General features: G+C 43.0%; 1 protein-coding gene across 12 annotated transcripts in view; it reads right to left on the reverse strand.

The window, feature by feature from the left end:
* Positions 1-15711, reverse strand: part of LOC116318677 (adhesion G protein-coupled receptor L2-like) — a 110640-nt gene that overhangs the window by 51429 nt on the left and 43500 nt on the right. For all 12 annotated transcript variants that reach the window (XM_039602432.1, XM_039602433.1, XM_031737764.2 and 9 more), the window contains exon 3: positions 1347-1560. In XM_039602432.1, coding sequence (XP_039458366.1) covers positions 1347-1560 — 214 coding nt within the window. The remainder of the gene's footprint in view (positions 1-1346; positions 1561-15711) is intronic.

Consider the following 15711-nt stretch of genomic DNA (forward strand, 5'->3'; position numbering starts at 1 on the left):
GTTTCTGTCTCCCCAATCTTGTTTAATATGTTTGTTTATGTCTGTGGAGCTATTGCCTTTTGTTAATCTTGATGATTCTGGCAGGGCAGTCTGTGTCAATGTTGTCTTAGTTGTTCTTGTTCTGGTTTCCTGCAGACTGAAGGAGGGCTGATCAGTGTCTGCCAAAGCTTTGTGACTGCTTTAACATCCCCGGTTATCACATCAACTTTAATTACGGTCAGGAGCCCATTTCCTCTGATCTGAATCATTAGAATAATTCTGGTTAAGGGCTTGTGGTGCAGACTCTTCTCAAAGCCTTCGCTCGCACACTGCCTCCAGGGAATCTTCAATTGAGATAAGTTTGAAGTGCAGCTTCGGCGAGTGAGACTCTGACTTGTCAACAGATGTGGCGCACAGTGTGGCAGGTTGCAGTCAAACCGAGGGGCATGGGCACCGTCAGCCGCATGTTACTCTGTGAGCCTACTGAGGCGGTGCTGTAAATTTAGAAAGACAGAATAAGATAGCTGGATTTGATCTATCCCTGAAACTATTGTGCAGTGCCGGACCTCATGGGAGTAAATACAGAAGAGAGCGAAGCAGGGAAAAATCCCAGAGGTCTGAGATGGTGGGCGATGATGCTCAGAAGCTAGCGCACGGAGGGGGCAGGTTAAAGACAGAGCAGTGCATTAGAAGATGAACTGTGCTGGTTACTATTTATGAATAGTTCATCCAGTGCCCTTTAAAAATACACACTCCTCTAGGGGTAAGCAGCAGTGGAGCTAAAGTGTTGCTGTGATGTCATTTGACAGAGAGGCAGCATCCTGTGAGAGGGTAACCAGGATAAAAGGCATGATGATGGGCATTGCTCACTACCTGAGGCAAAGCCACTTCAATGCACTACAAGTGTTTGAACAAAGCAAGCCCAATGTTCCAGATAGGGAATTAAGAGGGTGTTCATGTGACTCGCAGTCTCTCTGAGCTACGCTGATTATGACTCAAACAGAGGCAACAACGCGCAGCTGGTGTGAAGAGCTCTGCAGCACGGATGTCAATTCCTGCCTGTCAAGAATTAATGTGCGCCCCAGTTTTCGAAAATTTCAAATGCCACCTACATAATCTCGTCAATGGACGAATAAATTACATTTAAGAAGGTGTGAGATGTCGATTAATTGTCCGGTATGGAGGTGGCTGCACGAGTGGGGCGATAATTTTAACAGTTCTTTTGTGCAAGGGAACGTCTGGCGCGGAGAGAGGGGGGAACGGAAAAAAAACAAAAAACGAGAGCCTTACTTTTAGTCCTCAGCTCCTGGTTGTGTTTGTGAAATAAGATCCGCCCTTTCATGACAGAGTTTGTTTTTTTTTTTTACCTTTGTGATATAATCTTGTAGGCGTCGGGGAGGTAGCATTGGACGTTCTCCATCTGGAACGGGTCAGCATCGCAGATCTTGTCGTCAGTCCGGCCGTAGTTGGCCGTCTCGATCATAATGACATCACTCCCCGGGCAGCGGAGATCAATTGCATATCCTTCACATGAGAGCTCCCTCCGGACCAGCCCGAAAGGCAAGGCCGCTCGGCTGAACCCTGACAGAGGGGTGAGACGCACGGAGACAGAGAAGAAGCACATTAAATCAGGAGGAAAAAAAGAAAGAGTTAAAAGGATCACTGCTCTTGATACAATAAGACCACACATCATGCAGTAAAAATCCGCTGGCGCAAAATAAATAGGCAACAGCAGTCCAATGTTTACCACAGTTTTAAACAGAAGGGCCATTACACGCGATATAGGACCGGGGAAAGACGAAACAATTCATGTCTCCATCGCTTTGTGGTCTAAGCCTTTTGGCTAAGACATCAAATTTTGAATCACTGGAGACCAATGGTAACCTCATAAATTCTTGAGCAAATACAAAGGCCACAGTGCATCCGGAAGGTCTCCACCTATGGAGAACATCCACCGCAGAGCCAAACTGAACTGGACAGAGAATAGTTTGTTTTACGGTCGTTAGAGACCCCCACCCCAGCATTTGTTTCTTTTGCTTTTCTAGCTCTGTAAAGAAAAGAAGAAGAAGAAGCAGAAGGGAAAAAAGGGCAAAATCCCAGCAGAAAGGAGTGTAATATAATCCATTTTACAGTGCCGGCGATCGAACAGGGGACAGACTGGAGTCCACACAGGAGGAAAAATCTATAGATGGAGCACAGCCAAATAGCTCTGCTTTAAGGGGAATATTAACTATTTCATTCAAATCTCTGCCTCCTTTCAGCAAATTACACTGGGACAGGTTATTTCTCTGCATTTCATTTTCTAACTTTTTTTTTCTTCCCCTAAGTAATAAAATGCCGTGTCACGAATAGAGTGGAGCCACAGATATGATGATTTACAAAGAGAGAGGGAACAAAACTGGAGAAAGCAAAAGCAAAAGATCCATTATGTGGGGTTAAAATGATCCGAACTACAAAAAACCGAAATAAAGTGAAAGGAAGAAAAAAACGTAACTGTCTGCAATTTTGAGAAAACAATTAGGTAAAATCTAAGCAGAACATGGAAATGTGTTCCATTTAAGAAGTGCAAGCAGAGCGCTGCATGAACTGTCAATAATCGCCGTTGTTTGCAGCAATGGTGGGCCCCTGAGGGGGCAGCTACCATTTGTATTTTCTGCACTGCTCTCTCCTAATTAGCCCTCCTTTCAGCCTGTTACCTTTTCCATGCTCCCATTGGCTTCTGAGCATTGTCATGTACTAACACTTACCACCCCGGGTTCACATTGCCCCCTCACTCTAATTATCCTCACACTTTTGACAGTCAGGGTCTGATGCAATTAGCATTGTCTGAACCGCTCAAAGCTGAAGTGATTCGGGCTTGAAATTCCTACCCTTAAACCCCAACACACACGTCTGCTAGCCATTCCAGCCCGCTGTGCCTGGCCCCGGTTATAATGATATTCTATGTCAGTCTGTACATGTCACACCAGCAAACACACACAAAAAAATAACATCTGTGAAACGCACACTGTTGAGAATATAATGTTAAAGTCATTGTGCATTAGGAAAAACTCCTGCACACACTAGAAGCGGTAGCAGGAGAGCAAAATATGAAACTAATGGTATAAATTCTCTGGCATTCGGCCACTAGACATTTCATTATAATACCATGATCTATCTAATGGCCAGTAGATTCTGCTTAGCTGGACTGTTTATCACCTCATTAGGAGACGTCATTGTAGCCGAGCCATAAGTGGAGGGCTGCGGGGTCACTCCATCTTTCCCAATAACTACTACAATTACCCAAACCTTTCAGAAAACCTGTCCAGAATGGCGGATGATAAAACACAGAGAGAAGTCGTCGGCTTTGCTGCAAAGACTAATGATCGGCCCGCCTGCCATTCCTCATGGAAGGAGTGACGGGTTTATCACGGCAGCTAGAGAGGACAGACAGAAAGAATGCATTTCATGGGGTTTTAAAATTCTAAGCAGGGAGACGAGTCTTTCGGCTGAAACACCCTCGTCGACACACACACGCACGCACACGCCATCTGCCTTTTGTAACCTCCTTTCTCTGGTTGTCCACTGACTACTCTGCCCATCTATCAGACCGCTATGGCATGATAGCATGCTGTTGTCAACAGAAGCCTAACGATTGATTAGGCCTGTGCCTCGGCGGCATCCTCCTCCCTCGCTTGTATAGATTTCTCTGGTTATAGGCTAACAGTACATCAATTAGGGGGAGTATCTAGACCGTACTGGCGGCCTAAAGAACAAATTGCTTCTTTTCCAAACTGTAGATAGTCTCGGCCTCATTAATGACCGTCTTGTCAACTTGTAATTGGGCAAGTAATGACAAATCTGTCTAAAAAAGTTAAAATACATATAATGATTTTTTTTTTTTTAAAATATTTTCAGTCGACTTAATTGGGTTTCGCTTAAGATCTTAGGATTTAAACACGGCTATGAAGGAAAAACCTTGTGGCAATAAGAGGTTTCTGGGTGTCGGTATCCTTTCGTGTTGATTTTCTCGGTTTAAACAAGTTTTGCGAGATTCTGGAGAGGAGGGGGAAGACTGTTTGTGTGCACAAATGTCAATGTCTTAGGGAGGCATGAAAAGCTTTTCATCTCGCGTTCTGTGCTTTGTTTGACTGTTCAACTTTGCAGCAGTTGAAGATTGCGACAGAAGGGCACCAGCTGCAGGAAAAAGAAAAAAGGAAAAAAAAAACGGTGTCGAGAAAACTGCAGGAAAAATCCATAACACAAACACTGCAGAGAACAGACTGCTCCAAATGTATCTGTACCTCAGATTAACTTGAAATGGCAAAATTATTGAGAGGGCTGAATTATGTTTAGCCATGGTAACCACTTTGACTTGGCTATAATTGGCTGTGATCTCTATTCCTGGCCTTGTTGACATGAAGTCTTATCATGCATTCTGGTCAGTGAGTGACTGCGAGAGGAAAGTAGCTTTTCAGATTCCTCCTCCTGACCTGCCTGCTAAGCCGTCTACTGAGCTCAAGAGAGCAAAGCAAGGGCTGGGACTGCTTCTCAATCTGTTGCATTCTGGGTGTTTTTTTTTCTTCTCCTTCTTCTTCTTCTTCGGCTTCTCCAGTTGACAGCCTATAATTCACTGGTGACAATCCCCCTCATAATACATATTTTGTTTTCTATCAACACCCTTGAAATTGGAAGTGGCACTGTGGCTCAGATGGGTGCATCTAAAACCATCCACAGAGTTACACTCTGTGGCTCTTAAAACCCTGGAGATGAAGCGAAAAGATAATGGAGGTTTGGTGTCGAGGTATCGCCATTTGGCAACTGCACGCGGCAGACCGTAACACACATGTTCGGGGTGATCTTTGCTGCACTGAGCGTTCCCTCTCAAGAGTGCAGTCGTGACCAACCTTTAACCCTTCAAAGGCCACAGCATCAGGACAGAGAGAGAGGAAAAAAAAGTTAAGGAATGCCTGACCGGAAAAAAAAAAAAAAGAAAAAAAAAGTGGGCCACTTTGGGAGGATAGACAGAGCGGCGAGGGCTGGCACAGACAGAGAGCAAAGGCGTTGGCTGACGCTTGTCATCCTCCATTAAGGATCCTTTGATTGGCCTTTGTGGTCCGGGAAACGGCAAACAGCTGCATGCAAATGGCCCCGTTTCCCCGAGGCTGGCCCCCATTGTTCTGGGCTTCGGTTTGACAGGGACGCTTTCTCCACAGCATAAAGGAGGGTGTAGCCTTTAGTCAAATAAGAGTGCCCCCACAGAGGTCACAGCAGGAGTACTTCAGGATTGTTTGTCTTTTCATATTGTTTCATTCCCCATACTACTGGTAGGCGACATCTCTGGAAGAAAGAGCAAATCTCGGAGTCAAGCTTTTGCTCCAACGGTGGGAGATGCATCCATAATCCAATATCCGAGTGGTCGCAGAGCAGGTTTTGCTCTAGTGGAGTAAAGATATTCACTGGGAGGGGGGGAGAAAACACTAAAGTCTCATTTGAATTCTTAATATTAAGGAACAAAGCTTCATCAATATTTTGCCTCTTTTTTCTCCCCCAGCTTCTTTGTTCTTTACTGAAGTATTTCTAATCTGCTCAGGGGAACTTTCTGATTGCTGGCCAAGGAGAGGGAAAAAAAATAGCTTATAAAATAAAAAAAAAAAAATCAAGAGACCACTGCGGTAATTCTTTCATGTATTAATTAAAACACAAGTACCCTTCGCTGTCTATGCACATGCCTCTCAACTAACAAACTCAAAAGTTGGGTCTAATTCAGCTTGCACGGTCCAAAGGCAGCACGCAAAGTCTTTTTTATTTCCACATCCCTCAATTTGTGAGGCATCCGGCGATGCTGCCTAAAATGTTCCCAAATGCAGAACATGACCACCCATCAGATGTGAGAGACAAGCCGGGAGCGAGGTGGGAGATGAGAAAGGAGATTTGGGATTTACAAAGTAACACCTGCTTTTCAAATACAGACAACACCCCGAGAACTCTTCGCTGCGCCACCGGCAGATCATATTTCATTTCAACTGTCAAAACGCGTCGAAACACCGGGAAATCAACGTGGACATATGGCACCATTTCCCGTGACACTTAAGTCCCAGCTCTGGTCCACCTTTGCTGGGAAGTGTTTCTAAAGACAGTGTCAGACAAGACCACAAACCACGCCCGCCTTTCCCAGACAACTGCTATCAGACACTCTTGATTCCGATATAAGAATTTTAAAATAGAAACTGGCAATATAGGACCGAGTCCATTTGTGGTTAGATGAAGCGCTCTGAGTCATATCCCTTTTCTCTTTGGTGGTACACGCATTCAGCGCTCCCCCTTCAAAAATCCCCACTTTTTTTTTTCTTTTTTGCATTCTTGCTCATTGTCTTTTCTCTGATTCATCTCTTAAATTTATTTCTTATATTGAGGCGAAAAAAAGATCAGGAGGAGGAGGTGGAGGGAAAAAACCCCACGTGCTCCATGTTGGTGCATGTCTCGTTGAGGGGGTTTAAGGAGAAGGATTTGTCATTTTGCTGAGGCTAAGCGTGACAGACACCGCTGCTGCCTCTTAACTCCTCAGGTGGATCCATTTAGAGTGCGCTAGATCCATATCACACCTGATGCAGCCATGTAATATTTCATCTGTAACTGGAGCAGCAAAACCTTAAATAGAAAAAAGTAGTTTTTTTTCTCACCTCGGTCTTAATTCTCATTAAAAATAAAAATCGTGAAATGCAGATGCTCCGTGTAAAGGTGATGACACCATCGAACTTTTAACACGGAGCAAGACCCCGCTTATGTTTAAAAATGACCTGGCACAAACCAGGGAAGGCAGCCACAAAACAAAATGTATATTAAATTTAGCTGCGCAAGAACTTTTCAAGATTTTCCCAGGGTACCCAACCTCTCACCCTTTTGTGTGTGAGAGTGTGTGGGAGAGACACTTGCTGTCAGGATCTGGCTTTTGCGGCTTTTGGCCAAACAAGATCCCACAGCAAATAAAACAGAAAACCTCAAAGCTTCTTCTTCATGGAGAAAACACTTACAGTCTCATGCAGACGATGAAGTCTAAACAATGCAATGTAGGTCCATACACACCAGAAGACTTCCTTAATATCTTTGCTTCCCATCTTTAAAATTAAATAAATAGATTTTTCTTGCTCTTTTCAAAACTAACAAAATCTGTCAACATGCTCACCAAGGACCACCGAATAAACCAGTCCTATTTTTAAATCCATATATAACATGTGGAAATGACACATTGTGACTTTCAAAGACAGTTATTGATGTTTATCAATGCCAGAAAGCTGTATTTGCTACATATTGTATAAAATAATATTATAATTCTCCATTTGCTTTTTTTCTGATATCATCCTGCTTGTAAAAACTGACTGTAACATGTAGAGACTAACATGGTCACCCCATCATTTTAACCAGTTGCCTGTCCTGGTCTGTCAAAATCATTTGAATTGAATAGAGAGCTGCAGACAACCAAACAGTCATCTGGCTCAAAGCCTCTTCCCCCTCTGTGAATTTGAGGAATCTAAACACAAAAGTGGTCCAACTGACCAACGGTGTACACATCTGCAGGCTTTGGTAAGAACAATTTATACACACTCTCAAGTTAACCATTACTATATATGCAAAACAAAGCAGAAACAGAGACACATAATGCACTACTAAACTTCTCTATGTGGGAAAACCCCTGGATGGAGTCTATTTTATGGCACTGCATTTGTGTTAGTTTGCATTGGTATTTGTCTGCACAGAAGGGTACGTAACCCATGCAAACATGCTTGTGTGCAGTCCTCCATAAATCCAACAGCATGCAACTGGCCCTGAAACAGGAAAAGGGAGCAACAGCAGAGTTCACAATGACTGATTTGAGTTGATGCAAAACTTCTCTGTTTATAAGCACTGGCATTTTTTGCTGCTGTTAGCCTCTCTTAGTTGCTGTTAGCCTCTGTTAGCTGCTGTTAGCCAGCATTAGTGAAGTGGATCTAACATTGGACTCTGACGTTTAGTGAATAAACTGTTATGTGACATAAGAATATAATCAAACTGTTTATCAGGGGGAAAGAACATCCCTAGCTAGATTGTTAGCTTATAGCCGGCTGTTGTTGTGGTTTAGCTGGCTCATTGTCAGCAGAGATGGGTGGGAGGGTTGCATGTCTAATCTGCTGACAATAAGAAATAGTGACAATATCAGGAATAAATAAGCCTGTTTATGCACGTTGGAGCCCTGACTCCAGGAGGTGAGGCTTGAGGTGATGAGGATGAGGAGGATTTTTACTTCTTTGGTGAAGGGAAGTCCTTCTCCCTTGGTAAAACATAAGTATGATCCTAAATTGTGTCTGAAGCTGCAGGCATAAGTTTAAATGTCCCTCTACGGCACACAAACACCTACGACTTCTTTTCTCCTCCGCCTTTGGCCTGCTGCGTATGTGGTTGGTCTTAAGAAACATGAGTAAAACGTGATCAGTCAGAAGGGAGACGTCCTTCCTTGCCACTGTATTCAAATATGGTGGGTAAACATGGCACCTTCCACAGACCAACGCTTGCTCTCATGTATTTTTAATACATTAATTACAAGTTTGTAATTAATACTTATATTTTTAGGTACGGTATCCTTTTTTTCTGTTAAATAACCTCAAGAGAAAAAAATAACTGACTGTACCTTTAAGGATGCAACTTCTGGCAAAAACAAAATACTTGAAATGCACAGCCTACTTTATTTTGATGTTGCAGAAATCACTCTCTGGGATTACAAAACTCTCAGAAAATGTTTCAGTTTTGCCACAAGTGATGCGAGTCGACATGGTGGATTATTTTGCCTCTTCAGAACAGCCGGCTCAGCTGCAGAAGAGTGCAGATGAAGAATTTCCCTCATGGGGCAAGAACTGAAGAAAAAAAAAAAAAAAAAAATCAGAAAGTGGAGGCTATAATGACTCTGTCTTAATTTGCCTCAGCAAATCAGGGTTCGCTCCTCAGTCGATTGGTAGGATGAACCCTGACCCCGTGGGCACACATCAAAGACAAGCAGCTCGGGAAGAGGGGGGCATCATTACATTACTAATAATCCGCTAAATGGAAAGAAGGTCAGCGTGTAATGCAAGTCATGACAGGGAATTTTCAGCTGGAGAGATGGTACTAAATGGAATGTCTTCTTTTATTTGGTCCATGGATGCATCAGTCAGATTAAAGGGAAGCATAATTCGACACCTTGTATTGTCTACTGAGAAAACAAGGCTTTTCTTAGAAATACAAATAACTGTCACGAAGGCTAAACATTTTAGAAAAAGATGCTCGACTTGGAAGATAGAAAAAAAAATCCTATATGCTCCTGGGAGAGTGCCACTTTGACAGAATTAGTTCATTGCTTGTTCAATATCTAACATATTGTTGCATCTCTTCAGGGGAGTTGATGAAACGCAAAGAAAGAGAGGTGAGTTAAAGCAAGTCTCCCTGGTGCAGCGAGGGAATAGTTTCACAGGTTTGATCTGCCCTGAGTGATGCTTAACTCCCCCTTAAAGCCCATATTTTACCCCTGCACTTAAACCCCAGCTGGATTTTCCACTCAAGAAAATGTCTCGGAGTAAGTCAGGTGCCCCCCTGAGGGTGGGGATCGAGGGGGGGAAGCAGGGGAAGAGAAAATGAAGGAGGATGTGGGATTGTCTCCATCTCATGCTTGTGTCTCTGTTTTTGTTTGCTGTGGCAGAATCTCCCCATTTCTCCCTCCTAATCAACCCCTACTTCCTTCACTCACTCCTGCCTGTACCGAGCACAGCCCAGGAGGCTTACTCTGGACGTCACATTGACACGGTGTCAGAAAAAGCTGCAACTGGAACACGGATGACATGAATAATGAGTCAGAGAGTACAACAATGACAAGGAACAGAGATCAGGGCCTTGAAACGATAATGAAGCGACAATTCTGATAAGAGACGCGGAATTACTCTTCACGCAGACTCCCAGCCTGCAGTAGTCTTTAACACATTCGCACTTCTATCACTTCTGTTTGTAACAAGTCCATTTTGGTATTTTCGTGTGTCTGAAAAAACCCACTTGTGGCGAAGTGGATGGAGTGGTAACTCAGGCTGCGTTTATGCAGATGAGGTGGTGCAGAGCAATTTTAGTACTCGTTTTGGCATGAAATTGTGTTTCTCTGTTTCATCCCAGCACAATATTCTTTTGAGGCTTTTGTTGGTGCATGAGAAAAATATATTTTTTTGAAAAACCCTTTCATGCATCTTTTATTTTGACATGCGTTTTTCATTTAGTGCAGAGTCAGTGCACACGGACATACAATTTTTAATGCAATTAAAGCTCAGTCTGTGCTGGATTAGATTAATGGGGGATTTCTTTTTAAATCAGTAATGTCTTCAGCATGCATCCTGAGCTCCAGTGAACAGTGTTCATCTTGCTAGGGCTCCTATTCCTTACTGGATATTTTGCACGAGGGCTGGATTGGCACATCCAGTCATCATAATTCAAAAAATGTGTTGGTCACACCCATGTGTGCTTGCAAAATAAAACTGGTAATGTGAATACCCTTGACAGACCAGTACCAGAACATTTCTGAACATGGGAGAACTCCCACTCGCGGGGTGGTCCAGAATAAAGCGGGCGATACTACGACCTATATGCCAAAAAAAATGTGACACTGAAGGCAAATGTCCACTTTCTTTTTATTGTAAGCATCACTGAGCTTCTGCAGCCACTCCACAGCATTCATCATGTGGATACTGCACATCAAACGAGGCAATAGCAAAGAATTTCAAGCTACCAGACACAAGCAGCTTCTTTTGTTTTCTACTGATTTGGGATCAGCACGCTCCTAAACTCTTTTGAAGTTTCTGTTCAGAAATGTGTGCCACCGAGGGGAGTGTGTCTCCCACATTAAAATTCTTAACCCGCCAAGCATGCAATAGCAGAACGCTAGCATTTTATGGGCAACGATGCCTTCCTTGTTAGTAAAGGCTTAGTATTTCTTGTTTTCACGTCAGTTTTGACATAATATTGATCACCATCTGCAAGGGTCACTGGACGAAAGCGGCAAAGCTAGCAATTTTTAAGCTAGCTTATCTGCTGGCATGTGAAGTGCTGGCTCTGCATCTATTAGGGTATTTGGTTGTATAACGCTCTGGCTAGAGGTCTTTTTGCTTTATTGAGTTCTATCAAAAAATTGTTACTTTGACACAAGAAAGAAAATGATGTTTTCTGAGTATTTTCTTCAGTGCCTTTGAGCAGTAACCTCTTTATCGTCAGCCATTTCTCCTGCTAAAAGAATTCTGGGGGTCGTGGATCTATATATACATACTGTACTGGGCAACAGAGAAAGCCTTTGTGGCCTTTGAAGCCTTTCAGATTTACCAGGAAAGTCAATGAAAAAAGAACACATTCCTTAGCAATAGCCCCCTGCTATCACTGCAACACTGACCACTTTGATTGACTTGAGCGTGATGACCTTGCCCATTCCCTTCCACCGGCATACCGCTGAATGCAAGTGGAAAACAGGAGCACTGATAAGAGATGCACAGATTGCTGTGGGGGGGTGTGCGGCGGGAGGCTTGATGACAGACAGTTTCCTGCACCTCATCTTCGATGAGGGCATTGTGCCTTGCACACTCAATAGGGATATACACTACAAGGAGGTCAATACTGATAGAGCAAGGCAAACAAAAATGTTCTTTGTGCTTAGCTGTTTCTCTGACTTTTTTTCCCCTTTTTTTTCCAGTGTACTTATTCAATTTCCTGCACGGCAGGAGAGGGCTTCCTTATCTTAGACTGTTTATACCTGCAAATCGGCTGGTGGCCTTTTGTTTGCAGGTGACCCACCCTGAGGTGACATTTAATTCCTAGACAAAAAAAAATGTGCGGTCATGCTCTATGGCACAGACCCTCAGCCTGAGGAGATTACTAATACAGTGAATGCAACAGAGAAGCATTCATGGCCTGTAGTGAGAGTAAGCCTGCAGGCGCCGAGAGACAGAGACCCCAACACACATCAAACACATTGATTCACATCATATATGACCATTAGTGATGCAAAATTAATTAAATAAGACCAGTGGCAGCGGACCCACTTCCAGGTCATATTTAAATATCGCTCCGAATTCAGAGGACACTTCTGAAAGTCGGCAAAGGCAGCGAAACGCACAACTGAACCACGAAAAGCTCGTTCTTACCGAATCCTTTGTAATTTCTTTTATTGATTGCCATCCTTTCCCCGCTGTCAACATTAGTTTTAACACCACCATTTACTGTGTAAAGCGGCAGTAACAAAAATGTGAGACCTGAGCTGTTGTGACATTTCTGATAAGGAGCGACAAAGACAGGTAGAGACAAATGCATCATTTTTGAACAATTTTCACACAGGGTAATTATAATTGTAGCCTCCCTCCCTTTGTCGCTCTCTAACAACAACCAGGTTTTTGTTCAAATGGCCTTCGTGTTCTGCACACGCACCGCGCGTCACCATCATCAAGCTGTCCTTAACAAATTAGTGCCCAAAATGTATGCTGTAATAAAAGGGAAAAAAACAGCTGGAGTGGCAGTGTAAAAAGAACTAAAAGTTGCAGGTATTCATAGCAGCAACCTGCTTTTGTTGCTTTTGCACAGTCTCCCTTTGGTGTTTAATGTTATATAGCCGCTTTTGTTTTTGCATGTTTGTTTAGCTTTTTGTTCAAATAAATTAGTCCTGACGTGCCTCCCAGCTATTCAGAAGTGTTGGGAACACTAAAATCCGACAGGTTCTTGTTGTCTCCGTAAATAATTTTGTCTCAGATCCAAACCTGATTTATATTGTTGGCAAACACCTTCTCACACACAAAGAAAGAAAGAAAGGGGGGAGACTCGGCTGCTTTCCTATAGTGTAGACTTGATTTTATTTGAAACCCTTCTGCTTCCTTTCAAGATTAAATGCATTACTTTGTTATGACAGCTGAACCCTCCTGTGAAGCAGCAACTTACACTGAGCAAATCCAAAAGTTTAGAATCGGAGGAAAAGTACTTTGTGGTTGTAAGTCGGGCTCATCTATTATTTGAATTAGCCTGCCCGGAGGAAAGAAAACGAAAAAGGAAAGAAGAAAAAATACACGTGAAGACGGCACTTAAGAAAGGACAACGTGAGGTGGGCATCTGGTCTGCTGTTTATACAACTTGTTACCATAAGGGGTGTGAAGTGAACAGCTCTGAGATGCTATTGAAATTTAAGGCCCGCTTAACATTTGAAATTAAACTGTCATAAAAGTGCAGCTCTCGGCCCCATAAAGTAGGTGTTTGTTCATCAGCCTGACTTTTACAATCACGTCTAAACACACAGTGAAGCACGAGCCGCTCTCCTGGAGGAAAGGAGGCTCTCGCTCTCAAGTGGAAACATCTCTTGCTTTCTCGCTGTAACAAAAAAAAAAAAATGCACTCAGGAAATCGCTGTTGCAATAAATCTAGGATGACCCCATCGAGGGCGATATTGTATTTCATTTCCTCTGAGCGAAATCCTGATCCCGAAGATTCATGCGACTCTGGCTCATTTCAATTTCGCGTTCTCCTATGATTTAAAACTTTCCAGGTACTCGGTTATTATTAAAACAGTATATTGTAATGCGGTGTCGTGCAGAAATATGTCCGCGGCGCTCCGCAGAAAAGCGAAACGCCGCGTGCACCAGAGATTGTGGCAAAAATGCGGAAAGAATTGTATTAGCAAATGAGAGGGAGCGACTGAGAAATGGGACGATTTATTTGTGTCAGCGTGCCTCTCAATACGAAGCAAAGTCCATTCAATTCAAATGATGAACCCCTGCCTTATTTTTTGAAACGCTTCCAGCTGGCCAAAAATTTCCATGCAAGCCTGATATATCAGATTTTTTTTCCCTTCCTCTGTGCTTGTTCTCACCACACAGATTGACCAGTCATCTGTGAATCTCCCATGGTTTAGCTGATAATTCATGATCGCCCTACCATGGACCCGCAGCATTCAATATGAATTATAAAATGGCAAGCCAAGCATATCAATGGATGACAGACTGGATGTGTATGGCCCCGGGCCAGAGAGGAGTTGCAGCACAATAGCTTCCCCCTTTCAGTCAACCCCAGGACTGGAAATACCAGTGTGGCACGAAGGAGGGTCTTCCATCAGCACAATGTATGGCGCTGCTTGAGACAAATGTTGTGCTGAGACGTAACATTAACCTTTACAACCTTTTCGGGGGAGAAACGCAGGCATGCTGGTGTGTTCGACTAAGTAATATTTTACACTTTTGAAAAAAAAAAATCTCCCTTAGTGAGAAGCAAACAGCGAGTGATCCTGAGCAGCGGGGGCTGAAAACCAAAAAGCATAACGTTGCAAAAAACTTTTTTTTTTGGCGGGGAGGGCGAATCCACTGCACCATTTAGCAGTTTCCTTACAAACGACTCTCGAGTCCGCCGACTTGATTATTCAACACGCCGCATATTAATGCCTCTCGTTCGCACATTCGTCATGCTGGAACAATTTCTAGGACCTAAACAAACACTGCCTCTTTGCTCTGATCCTCCGTCTCTGCAGATACGGCACAGTTATCAAACATAAACTACTTAATCTTTTTACATTCCTCTTTTGTGCAATATTTTGATACGAAGGCTGCGCTGTCTGCTCTCCTTTGGTATTCAAACACAACAGCCAACGGAAAGTGTTGACACTGACTACATGACATAATCCCTCCTTACATCTGTCTCTCTTTACTTTAAAGACTTAGATAACTGCTCTCATTCAGGCACAGCAGGTATGTACCTGTGCACTCGCCCCACCTTCATGGCTGCTCACTTTGAATCCGGGCGTCTTCTTTCATATCTGCAATCTAGGCGGTCTGAAACATCTGAAACAAACGTGATACCTGCGTGCCCCAGTTTACTCCGGCAGACGCGTCATTTTATAGATCTGTTTTATAATCGTGGAGGAAATGCAGGGTGAGTTAGGCAAAGTGTGGAGTTTGAAACATTAAGACTAGTTCGGTCACAGCTTAGAGAAGTTTTTCTCATTAGTGTTGGAGTGAACAACTGCCTTCACACACACACAAACACATAAGAGATTCACAGGAAGTGACGTGTGGATAAAAGCCAGCACCTTCCCCTCTGCCTCTTCACCTCATCGTCTATGGGAGGTAAGATCCAATATTTAGCCTTGTTTTAGTTTTTTGGTTCTGGTAACTCTGTGTGTTTGCTGTCTGGGTGGTGAATAAGTGGTTCCTATTGCTTTTTATCAGCATTCTTTTTGGCCTCTTTTATTAGAGCAGTTAACATTTAACCCTATAACCCAAATCACCATCATCTGTGTTTTTTTTAACCCTAATGCCCTCATCTGGTTTTGTTTAAGATAAACAAAATGCGAGCACTAAATAGCACAAAAAGGCAGGTGTAGCAAAAATGATGCAAATGAAAACTCATATATGCAAACTGATATGTCAGCAGGTTCAATAAACAGTCCGGTTTTTAAAAAAATAGCATTTTCTGGTAATTATTTCATAGTTCATAGGCTTTTTACAGGGTTAAATTACAGGCAGCTAAACAAATAAGCTGAAACATGCAATAAAACTTTATAAAGCTGTGCAGAGCTGCAGATTCAGGAAACAACTCCCTAGTCCTTTCCCCCCCCCACACTGTCATTTTATACATTACTATAATAAAGAAATATGCTGTATATAACTCTAAGTGAATGCCACTTAAAAAAAAAATGCTGTCAATTCCATTTGATTCTGCACGAGTCTGCCCGAACACGAGCTCAACTGG

Source organism: Oreochromis aureus, linkage group 18 (genome assembly GCF_013358895.1).
Source record: "Oreochromis aureus strain Israel breed Guangdong linkage group 18, ZZ_aureus, whole genome shotgun sequence".
In the NCBI taxonomy this organism is placed as follows: Eukaryota; Metazoa; Chordata; class Actinopteri; order Cichliformes; family Cichlidae; genus Oreochromis; species Oreochromis aureus.